A 12,683-nucleotide genomic window follows, 5' to 3' on the forward strand; every position below is an offset into this window, starting at 1 on the left:
TTCTGATTTACTTATTTCACTTCGTATAATGTTATCAAGGTCCATCCATGTTATTGTAAATGATCCGATGTCATCATTTCTTATGGCTGAGTAGTATTCCATAGTATATATGTACCAAAGCTTTTTAATCCACTCGTCCTCTGATGGACACTTGGGCTGTTTCCAGATCTTCGCTATTGTGAACAATGCTGCCACAAACATGGGGGTGCATTTCTCCTTTTGGAGTCGTTCTATGGTGTCCTTGGGGTATATTCCTAAAACTGGGATAGCTGGGTCAAAAGGCAGTTCGATTTTCAGTTTTTTGAGGAATCTCCATACTGTTTTCCACAGTGGCTGCACCAGTCTGCATTCCCACCAGCAGTGCAGGAGGGTTCCCTTTTCTCCACATCCTTGCCAGCACTTATTCTGTGTTGTTTTGTTGATGATCGCCATTCTGACTGGTGTGAGGTGATATCTCATTGTGGTTTTAATTTGCATTTCTCTAATGATTAGTGATGTTGAGCATTTTTTCATATGCCTATTGGCCATCTGTATGTCCTCTTTGGAGAAGTGTCTATTCATCTCCTTTGCCCATTTTTGGATTGGATTGTTTGTCTTCCTGGTGTTGAGCTTTACAAGTTCTTTTGGTTATTAACCCCTTATCAGACGTATTGTCAAATATGTTCTCCCATTGTGTAGTTTTTCTTTTTATTCTGTTCTTGTTGTCTTTAGCTGTGCAAAAGCTTTATAACTGAGCTATTTTTAGCACCTGAGGTAGAGAGCACTGGATGCTGATGTGTTTGAATTAATTGAGTCATGGCTGCGGGAAGGGGAGAGAGGAAGGGTTGGGAGGAGAGAAGCAGATGGTCACTTCTCCTGTGTGCCTTGACCAGGAATCGAACCAGGGCCTTCCACAAACCCGGTCGACACTCTACTGCTGAGTCAACTGGCCAGGGCCTAGTTGTGTACTTACTGATTGCTACTCATATGAGCCCTGACTAGAGGTTCGCATGTGACTTTGGTATGCCTGGATGATGCTTTATCCACTGAACACCTGGCCAGGGCTTGTTTCTTTTCTTTCTCATACTTTTCTTGGAGCAGAAGAATTTGGATGGTTCTGAACAAATCTCTTAATAGTATAGCTAATCCTTACATTTATTTCACTTAGCATAATGTCCTCAAGGTTCGTCCATGTTATAGGATGTGTCTGAATTTCCTCTTTAATCCTCACTGTTATTTTTGGATATTTGAAGTTTTTGTAGTATGGCAAAGAAAATTAAAAAATTTTCTAAATTTATTTTTAGAGGATAGAATAGGGAGGGAGTAGCAGGAAACATCAATTCATAGTAGTAGTTTCTTTTTTCTTTTTTTGTGGTAGAGACAGAGACAGAGAGAGGGACAGATAGGGACAGACAGGAAGGAAGAGAGATGAGAAGCATCAATTCTTTGTTGCAGCTCCTTAGTTGCTCACTGATTGCTTTCTCATATGTGCCTTGACTGGGGAGCTACAGCAGAGCAAGTGACCCCTTGCTCAAGCCAGCAACCGTGGGCTTTAAGCCAGTCACCTTTGGGCTCAAGCCAGCAGGCCCATGCTCATGCCGGCAATTTAGGAGTTTCAAACCTGGGTCTTCTGCCTCCCCATCTGATGCTCTATCCACTGCCACCACCTGGTCAGGCAGTAGTTGTTTCTTATATGTGCCTTGACCAGGCAAGCCCAGGGTTTTGAACTAGCAACTTCAGCATTCCAGGTTGACGCTTTATCCACTGCACTACCACAGATCTAGTGGAAATCATTTTTTAAAAACTACTGTATAATACTTGACCAGGCAGTGGTACAGTGGATAGAGCCTTGCTCGGGGCAGCTAAGGACCCAAGGATCGAAACTCCGAGGTTGCTGTCTTGAGCCAGGGCTCATCTGGCTTGAGTGCGGGATCCTAGACATGACCCCATGGTTGCTGGCTTAGAGCCCAAGGTCACTGGCTTGAACAAGGGGTCACTGGCTCGGCTGGAGCCTCACTGGTCAAGGTGTATATGAGAAAGCAATCAATCAGTGAACAAAGAAGGTGCCACAACTATGAGTCAATGTTTCTCATCTCTCTCTCTTCCTGTCTGTCCCTGCCTGTCTGTCACTCTTGCAAAAAACTAACAGAAAACAAAATAAACTACTTTATCAGATTATTATACATTGATACAGTGATAAGATATTACTGTATAAGCTGAGAGTAGTGAAGAGTTGGTTAAAATGAGCCCTGGTTAGACAGCCTGTGAAGATTTCTGATTATATAGGTCCCATACTTTTTTATTGCATTTACATACATGGGCCTTAGTATATTTATAGTAAGTTAAAAATTGTTTCTGATTCTGTATTTTTGTCAGATTGATTGCTTCCTGTATAGCTTTTAGAGTAAGTTTTTTGGGGTATGTTGTAAAACAGTGAGGTAATTACTTCACTCAACTAGATAATCACTTTTTGAATTTATTTCATAATTTCCCCCTTTATTTGTAACCTTATCTGTAAGAAAAATGGCAGAATGAGTGTTTGAGCTATTATTGTTCACTATTCATCTTCTATATCTAGTCAGGTTTGGAAAATAAGGAGTCCTTTCTTATATTTGGAACAGTGCTTATTTATTCACTTAACCAACATATTGAGGGCCTTTGGTTTAGGTATTCTGTGAGGCCCCAAAACACAATCTGTTTCTTGAGCATAATGGTATGCACAAATGATAACTTTTTGTTGAGAGCTTCTGGATAAAGACTAGTTTAGGGCCCTGGTTGGTTGGTTCAGTGGATAGAGTGTCAACCCTGTGTATGGAAGTCCTGAGTTTGACTCCCAGTCAGGGCATCAGTGAGAAGCAACCATTTGCTTCTTTCCCCCTCCCCTCCTCTCTCCCCTCCCCCCTCGCAGCCTGTGGCTTGATTGGTTTGAACGTTGGCCTATGGGCGCTGAGAATAACTTGATTGACTTGAGCATTGGCCCCAGACGGGGGTTGCCGGTGGATCCAAGTTGGGGTGCCTGCCAGAGTCTATCTCCCCTCCTCTCACTTAAGAAAAAAATTAAAAAACTAGTTTAGTTTGTATATTCAGTCTACTTTACTTTTTTATATGTTTGGAGTAAGGTGACTTTAAGTTAAATTTTAAAAGTCTCTGAGTACATTAGATTAAGGAAATTTTTATGTTTGCATATGGATGGATGCTTTAAAAGATGCGTGTAATTTATTTCAAAACAGATTTATTAAAAAAAATAACAGATTTATGGCAGTGGGTTTCAACTGCCGGTCCACCAGAAATTTCGTGCCAGTCTGTGAAAGAGTTAACCAACCAAAATATATGAAGATTATAGAGTATATAATCATTGGGTCTGTAATCTTCATACATCTGGGTGGTTAACTCTTTCATGGACTGGCAGAAATTTCTGGTGGACTGGCAGTTGAAAACAACTGATTTATTGTATACCTTAAACTTGAAAACATTGTGTCAATTATCTCAATAAAGTTGAGAAAAATAAGTAAAAATATATGTTAAAAATCCATAATTTATTTTAAGACTTTTCTGGTTAATTTTCTTCCTCATCAGAAAATAGGTTATTTTATTTTGTAGGGATAATTAAAGCAGTTGGGGAAATTTTCACTCTATCAAACTTGTTTGTAGTATTTATATATATTAAAATCAATAGATAAATATATATGTATTTTTAAAGTAACTATTTTAATGAAATTTGAATTTTAAATGCTTACTCAGTTTACTGAATGCTTGTGTGAAACACAATATCAGGTACTAAATATATTCTGATAACCTTGTGAGGTAAGTGCACATGTTAGTATCTTTTTCTAGACTGGTAGATTTAGGATTAAAGAATCTAGCCTTGGCTAGTGGTGGTGCAGTTGATAAGAGTGTCGCCCTGGAATGCTGTGGTTTCTGGTTGGAAACCCTGAGATCCCCGGCTTGAGCCCAAGGGTCACTGGCTTGGCTTGAGGTCCTCCCCCACCCGCCCCCGGTCAAGGTACATATGAGAAGCAGTCAATGAACAACTAAAGTGAAGCAACTATGAATTGATGCTTTAACGCTCTCTCTTCTTCCTCTTTCCCTTCCCCTCTGTCTCTCAAATTAATAAAAAAGTAAAATTAAAATACAGCCCTATGTGGTAAAAAAAAGAATCCCATATCTTGTATTGGAGATAGGACCTGAATTCAGAACTTTGCTCTGATTCCAAAGTTGGCATTTGTAATAGCTTGGCTCTGTTGTCTGCATTCTGGGAACAATATATTTAAAAATAAGGATAGACTTAGAACATGATTACTTGATTTTTATTTCCTTTTCTGATTCATACAAAGTTAGGAAAAGAACAGTGATGTAGCTTTTCCAGTACCAAATGATTTTTAAATTTAGTGTAAGGTCAAATGGACACACTCTTTGTCTATTGGCAGGGCAAGCTGTTGCTTTTTAAAAATCTAGACTATGTAAATTGTAATTTATGCATGCATAAAATTTTTTTCTTAAACTATACTGCCATGTAAAGTTGTGGTTGTTTCTTAATAGCTGAAAGGTGCTTTTTTGTTGTTGTTTCTTTTAAATGTTCATTTTATTGATTTTAGAGAAAGAAGGGCGTATTCACGAGAGATAACCAACCGAGCTATCCAGTCAAAGCTGATAAGATTTTTTAAATTTGTTTTTCGAGGACATTATTATGGCTACTATGAAACTCAGAATTGAACTTATGATCCTCGAATTGGGCAGGTCCTCTTTCCCTGGCCTTGTTATATTATTTTGACATTCTTCCCTTTACCAGGCTTAAATTTTCTTATTTTTGTTTATTTAATTATTTTTAGCTATTTCTATTCTCTGAACATTTATTTATTTATTTGTTTGTTTGTTTTGGAAATGGGGTAGAGAAGAGTATGAATTTTATTTTTTTAAGTGAGAGGAGGGGAGATAGTGAGAAAGATTCCTGCATGTGCCCCAACCAGGATCCACTCGACCACTCTCATCTGGGACCGATGTTTGGATCAACTGAGTTATCTTCAGTGCCTGGAGCTGGTGCTCAAACCAGTTGAGCCACTGGTTGTGAGAGGGGAAGAGAGAGAGAAGGGGGAGAGGATGGGGAAGAGAAGCATTTGGTCGCATCCCATGTGTTCCTTGACTGGAATCAAACCTGGGACGTCTGCAAGCTGGGCTGATGCTATATCCACTAAGCCACCCAGTGGCCAAGGTCTAAAATTTTAAGTATTACAGTATAGTTGCAGATCTTTTCAAATCTTAACCCTTCAAATGTGTTTTGTTTCTTGAGGGAGTCACTTGGTTTTTACTGATATGATTGCCAGCTTTATTTCAGCAGATAGAAATGAGTAATTTAGTATCTTAATATATAAGCATAGCCTCTTATAAAAACTTAAAATCCTTGACTTCAATAAATCAATCGATCAAAATTTTGTTTTAGGGGTTTATTATTTTATTTTATTTTAGCACGTGCGTGAGATAAGGAGGGAGGGACAGACAGGAACAGACAGACAGGAAGGGAGAGATGAGAAGCATCAATTTTTCATTGTGGCACCTTAGTTGTTCATTGATCGCTTTCTCCTATGTGCCTTGACCAGAGGGCTCCAGCAGAGTGAGTGATACTTTGCTCAAGCCAGTGACCTTGGGTTCAAGCCAGTGACCATGGGTTTAAAGTTGAATGAGCCTGCACTCAACCTCAGCATTCCAGGCCAGTGCCTATCCATTGTGCCACTGCATGGTCAGGCTGGATAGTTTTAATATAAACCTAGGTAGCTAGATCACATCTCGTGCTCTTAACTATCATGTTATACTAATTTCCAGTTCTGTTACTAATGTTTATGTATAGATAATGATGTTAACTAAATAAATTTGAGTAGCACCATCTTCATTAATTTTAACTCTTAAGTAAGATAGCTACAAGGTTGAAAAATCGGGTATAATTATCTGGGGTAAAATTTATTTTTAAAGTTAAAAACAAATTTCCATTGATTTGAGAGAGAGAGAGAAGCATCAGTTCGTTATTCCACTTAGTTGTATACTCAGTGATTGCTTCTCATGTGTGCCCTGGCCTGGATGAACCTAGCCGCCTTGGCCTGCTGGGCAATGCTGTATGCATGTAGCTACCAGGCCAGGGCTACTTGAGGTAAAGTTACAAATTCTACATTCTACATTTTGCCAGTGATGTATTTGATAGCATTAAGTGTGACTAAATTCAATTATTGGTGTGGGGGGAATCAGCCAGGAATTTATTCTATAATTCAGCGTACCTGTCCTGAGTGCTCACTGTGTGCAAGTGCAAGGCACCGCGTTCGTGCTGGGAGGAGAGGACCACTTCCCTTAATATTTCCCTCCCCTTCAGCCTGTAGTCAATAACAAATACTATCCAAATTGAATGGACTTGATTTACTGGTTGATGTGTAATTTGTAGAGTTTTATTTGATAATTTTTGTATTATTTATACTATTTATTTTAATGAATTTCCACTCACTCCCTTAAATGTAAGAAAAAGGAAAAACAGCCCATTTCTAATTTTATTTAGCTAATAGAGACAAATTTTAACCAGTAATTTACTTTTTAATGTTCTTTGCTTTTTCAGTTCTGGCATTCTGAACACCTGTGACAGCAAAAGCAGAAAAAGAAATAAGGCAGAAGTAGGAGAAATTTTAATTTGCTTTAAAAATTATTTTGAAACACTTTTAAACTCACAAGTAAGTTGACTGTTGTACAAAATGGGGGTTTTGAGGTACCCTAATCCTGGCAGTAGAAAATCTGCTTATAATTTTTGATTCCCTACCAAACCTTACTACTAAATAGCCCAGGGGTCCCCAAACTTTTTACACAGGGGGCCAGTTCACTGTCCCTCAGACCATTGGAGGGCCGGACTATAAAAAAAACTATGTGGTGGTGCAGTGGATAAAGCGTTGACCTAGAACGCTGAGGTCACCGGTTCAAAACCCTGGACTTGCCTGGTCAAGGCACATATGGGAGTTGATGCTTCCTGCTCCTCCTCCCTTTCCTTCTCTCTCTCTCTCTCTCTCTCTCTTTCACTCTAACTCTCCTCTCTAAAATGAATAAGTAAATAAAAATTAAAAAACAAAAACTATGGCCCTGGCTGGTTGGCTCAGCGGTAGAGCGTTGGCCTGGCGTGCGGGGGACCCAGGTTCGATTCCCAGCCAGGGCACATAGGAGAAGCGCCCATTTGCTTCTCCACCCCGCCCCTCTCCTTCCTCTCTGTCTCTCTCTTCCCCTCCCGTAGCCAAGGCTCCATTGGAGCAAAGATGGCCCTGGCGCTGGGGATGGCTCCTTGGCCTCTGCCCCAGGCGCTAGAGTGGCTCTGGTCGCGGCAGAGCGACGCCCCGGAGGAGCAGAGCATCGCCCCTAGTGGACGTGCCAGGTGGATCTCGGTCGGGCGCATGCGGGAGTCTGTCTGACTGTCTCTCCCCATTTCCAGCTTCAGAAAAATACAAAAAAAAAACACAAAAAACCCCCACAAACTATGAACAAATCCCTATGCACACTGCTGCATGTTTCCCCTATTACAAGACACCACCTAAAAATAAGCCCCCGTCTTTTGGGGGTAAAATTAATATAAGACAGGGTCTTATAATAGGGGAAACGTGTGTAGTAATGTGGGGGGAGACTTTTGGGCAAAGGGAGGTTATTGGGCTCATTATGTTGTACATTTGGGGGAGTATGGGGGCCATCGTACTGTGTAGTAATGGTTATAGTGCTTTGCCTTTCTTCCTACTTCTGCTGTCTGCTGTTATTTCACACTGCTTCCAGTGATGTGGGGTGCCACAGCCGCAGACCGATGTGCGTCATATGATGCTCTTCCGGAGCCCTGTCACGTGCGTCCCGTGTCACTGGAAGTAGTACTGTAGGTGAGCAAGGCCGCGCTTTGCGGTGCCGCCAATACAGTGCTCCTCTCACTGACCACCAATGAAAGAGGTGCCCCTACCAAAGTGCGGCGGGGGCCAGATAAATGTCCTCAGGGGGCCGCAGTTTGGGGACCCTTGAAATAGCCTACTGTTCACTGGAAGCCTTACTGATAACATAATCACATATTTGTATGTTGTAAAAATCAAAAGGAAGATAAAACAGTACTGTACATAAATTTCATTGTTGGTTTATTTATGTGAGAGGAGGGGAGCTAGAGAGATAGACTCCTGCATGCTTCCCAAATGGGATCCACCCAGCAACCCCTATCTGGAGCTGATGCTTGAATCAACCAAGCTATCCTCAGTGCCCAGGCAGAGGCTCTAACCAGTTGAGCCACTGGTTGCGGAAGGGAGAGAGGGAGAGAGGTGGGGGCGTGGAGAAGCAGATGGTTGCCTCTCCTGTATGCCTTGACTGGGAATCAAACCTGGGACAGACATACCCTGGACCGACACTTTACCACTGAACCAATTGGCCAGGGCCTGTACACATTGATTGAAAGAAACCTGCATATAAGTAGACTTGTGTACTTCAAACACCATGTTGTGAAAGAGTCAACTAGAGTTTCATGAACATTAATAAACAAAATTACTCACACAGAAACCCTGTTAAGTTTTGCTAAATGTCATTTTATAGCAGAAGGGTCTAATCTAGGATCCTATTTTCACCCAGTTGATGTGTCTCTAATATATTTCACTTTAGAACAGTTTCTCGCCCTGGCTGAATAGGTTGGTTAGAGCATCATTCTGAAGGGCAGAGGTTGCTGATTCAATCCTGGTCAGGGCACATACAGGAACAGATGTTCCTGTCTCTTTCCTTATCCCTTCCTCTCTCTAAAATCAAATAAACATTAAAAAAAATAGAACAGTTTCTCAGTCTTTGAGTTTCATGTTCTTGACCATTATGAAGGTTACAGGGCAGTCACTTTATAGAATGTGTCTCAACATGGGTGTTTGTCCAATGCATTTTGGGTAGGAATACCACAGTGTTCTCATTCTGTTCTGTTGAGCTGGACATGATGTTTGTTCTGTGACTGATGCGACTAGTGTTAACCTGGATCACTTTGTTAAGATGATGTAGGACGTGTTTTCCTTTGTTGGTAAGTATTTTATGTGGAAATGCTTGGGGAATAATGAAAATGTCTTTTTAGAATCAAGGAGTCCCTGAGGCTGGAAATTTTTAATTTTTAGGGATGAAGGTTAATACAGGGACTTAAAATCCCATTTCAGATGTTGTCTAAGTCCTTGAAAGGGTAATGTTTTTCTGAGATTTAAATACCATGAAAAATGTTAAGAATTGGTTTAAATTTTACGGTGTATGATGTGGTTTGAAAGAAAATGGGGAATTATGAGCAGTCAGTTTGATCTGGATTAAATACTATTTAAACAATTTTGTGACTTTGGGCAATTTACATTTTTTTGTCTAAGTTATCAGTTGTGTTTGTGTTAAAAAAAAAAAAAGACGTGCTTTGTAAAATGTGTCAGGCAGATGTCAACCTTTTATAACTAAACACACCAAGATCCTATTGTTGTTTGTATTGTTCAGAAGTGAAACTGATATGGTCAATGAATTACCCTAAACACATTTTCTATAGAAGCTACTAAGTGTACATAATTAGAACACATGGCAGTATGTTGAAAAAAATTTAAGACTTTTATAAATTCTGTGTTCAAAATTTGAACTGATTGGCTAGATAGCTTTGTTCGTTAGAGCGTCATCCCAAAACACAGGTTGCTGGTTTGATTCCCAGCCAGGGCACATACAGGAACAGATTGATGGTCCTCTCACTCTCTTCCCCTCTTAAAAAATTAATAAAGTAAACATTTTTAAGAAATCTGAACTGGTTGTACTAAATGTGTACTGACATTTTAGGGATGAATATATTTCCTCTTCTGAAATATCGATTCATTAGCTCTTAGTGTAATTATCGGTTGAACATAGAGGTATTTATTTATTTTTAAGATTTTATTTATTATCTGACCTGTGGTGGCACAGTAGCTAAAGTGTCGACCTAGAAAGCTGAGGTTGCCAGTTCGAAACCCATACTTACCTGGTCAAGGTACATATGGGAGTTGATGCTTCCTGTTCCTCCTCCACCCTTTGTAAAATGCATAAATAAAAAAATTTAAAAAAAATTTAAATTGATTTTAGAGGAGAGAGAGAGAATGGGGGAGAGGGAAGGAGCAGGAAACATCAACTTGTAGGTACTTCCTCTATGGGCCTTTCCTGGGCAAATCTGGGGTTTTGAACTAGTGACCTCAACATTCCAGGTCCCTCGCTTTATCCACTGCTCCACCACAAGTCAGGCAAACATGAAGGTATTTAAATACTATTGATTTTAGACGTAAAAGACTACTCTAAAATATTGCCAGAATATAGTATTACATGATAATATAGATACTATTAATGTGACTGAATTTTGTTTAGGATGAACTCAGCTGGTTCAGCTATTAGATCCTTTCTATTTATCTTAGGTACTGTCTTATGACAAAATGTGTAACATCTTTGGTAATGGATTTTAAGTTTTTCTTAGTACTCATGATTTTGAAGAAATTGCTTTCTTTTATAAAGAAAAAATTTTCAAAAGTTTGGATCCCATTTCTTAGAATTAAATGATACCTAAAGTTATTATATACTTCTCACTGAAGATTTTTGTCTTATGTATATATTTAAGATTGATGAAGCCTTTTTTCCTTCAGTGAAAGGAGAGGAGGCAGAGAGACAGACTCTTGCATGCACCTCCACTGGGATCCACCTAGTAAGCCCACTAGGGTGTTGCTCCATTGCTCAGCAACTGAGCTCTTCTTAGTGCTTGGGGCCAATTTACTCCAATCCAACCATGGCTGCAAGGGTGCGGTGGGGGAGGTGTGGAGAAGCAGATGAGGACATCCATATGCCAGGCTGACGCTTTACCACTGAGCCAACCAACCAGGGCCTGATGAAGTCTTCAGTCATTAATTTTGTTGAAACTTGGCTTTACTAGCTCTTAAAATGAATTTGTAAGTTTGAGTTTTGCCTCATATACAAAAATAACCTAAGACTAGGTCTCAGAGAATGGAAACAACTGAAATCCAACCCAGAAAAAGAACATCCATAGCACCGGAAAGTCACACTGCATTTTTTTGAAATATAGGTCAAAAGCTTAAATTAGAATGGAGATTTTCCTTGTAAAAATATTGCCCTCTCCTTAAGCCTGTTGAATAATTACATAATTGAATACCACTACCTGTCCTTAACATTGTAGATTTTGATGGACAATATTAGGTATTTTAGCTTATTAGGTAGATTTCCTTAGGTTTAACTGATCCAAGTATAAGGGGTTTAGTGATTATGGCTCTAGTACAAAACTTTGAGTTAGGAAAGTTGCTGATTTTTGCAATATTTGTTTTTTATTTTTCATTTTTAAAGTTATATATATTTTTAAAGATTTTATTCACTGATTTTAGGTAGAGGAGAAATAGAGAGAAAGGTGACGGGGGTGAGTGAGAAGCATCAACTTGTAGTACTTATTTCCCATATATGCCTTGACCAGGCTAGTGCCAGGGTTTTGAACTGGCAACCTCAGTGTTCCAAGTCATCACTTTATCCACTGCGCCACCACAGGTCAGGCAAAATTATGTTTCTCAATTACAGTTTATATTCAGTATTATTTTGTATTAGTTTCAGGTAGTTTGACCATCATATGCTTTACACAGTGTACCCCCTGGTATTTTTAGTACTCACCTGGCACCATACATAGTGATTTTTGCAATCTTGAAGTTTATTTTATATACCTATACTTATGTAAATGTACAGGGTAGATTTTAATTGCTTATTAGAAGAAAAAGTAACTAAGGTAACTTTAGCAGCCTATAAAAATTGTGAAAAGTTTTTTCTGGCCCTTGGTGGTTGGCTCAGTGGATAGAGCATGGGCCTGGTGTGTGGACGTCCCGGTTTTGATCTCTGGTCAGGGCACACATGAGAAGCAACCATCTTCTTCTATTCCCTTCTCTCTCCCCTTTCTCACTGTCTTCCCCTTTAGTAGCCAGTAGCTCTACTGGTTGCGCTATGGCCCTGGGTTTTGAGGATAGCTCAATTGATTTGAGCATCAGCCCCAGATGGGGTTGCCTGGTGGATTCCAGTCGGAGCGTATATGGGAGTCTGTCTTTCTGTCTTCCCTCCTCTCACTTAAAAAAAAGAAAAAAGTTTTTTTCTAAAGAAAATAAAATGTCCTGGTGCCTTGATTAATTCAAATCCATTTCTTCTAGTTGAGGGTGGTACACGAAAGATAAAATACAAAACATTCAGAATGGAAGAATTAAAGAAAATCGAGAAATTGAAAGAAGATACAGCAGACTCAGGTAGCTGTTTTGTGTTCCTGGCATGCTTTACTCATCCTTTTCTCTAGATGATGCTCTGCTTTGCCTTTTTACAATAGTGGCTGCCTATCTTCTGATTTTGCGTGGGTTTAGCTACACTGCTAATCACAGTGCATCCCAGGTAACCTTTTACTGATTAGTCACAGTTAATTGGCCTTGGGTAGGGTAAGCTTGTGACACAAACCTCTAAAACTTTTGTACAAACAGTAGTAGGAAGATCTGATAGTCTGTTACTTGTGGGATTACAGTACAGGTGTGTGATAAATTTAAAGATGCATGTGGCTGTCATCTCTGTTTTAGGGAAGAAACACGACTGGAGGGGGGGGGAAGAGATAACTCTAATGACATGTCTTATGTTCCTGGATCTAGCTGTGTGTGGAGTCAGTGCAACCTTTATATTGAATAATGTAAACA

The 12,683-nt window shown here is 39.7% G+C and overlaps 1 protein-coding gene across 13 annotated transcripts in view; it reads left to right on the top strand.

Annotated features, from left to right (window-relative positions):
• The window catches only part of GTF2I (general transcription factor IIi), a 132,192-nt gene that overhangs the window by 17,198 nt on the left and 102,311 nt on the right, over positions 1-12,683 (top strand). For 9 of the 13 annotated variants that reach the window (XM_066382427.1, XM_066382429.1, XM_066382428.1 and 6 more), the window contains exon 2: positions 12,159-12,251. The exons of 3 other annotated variants lie outside the window; for them this stretch is intronic. In XM_066382427.1, the coding sequence (XP_066238524.1) occupies positions 12,159-12,251 (93 nt within the window). Of the gene's footprint in view, positions 1-6,571; positions 6,684-12,158; positions 12,252-12,683 lie in introns of all 13 variants that reach the window. One more of the 13 variants, XM_066382437.1, reaches the window with a different exon arrangement.

Source organism: Saccopteryx leptura, chromosome 4 (genome assembly GCF_036850995.1).
Source record: "Saccopteryx leptura isolate mSacLep1 chromosome 4, mSacLep1_pri_phased_curated, whole genome shotgun sequence".
Classification (NCBI taxonomy): domain Eukaryota; kingdom Metazoa; phylum Chordata; class Mammalia; order Chiroptera; family Emballonuridae; genus Saccopteryx; species Saccopteryx leptura.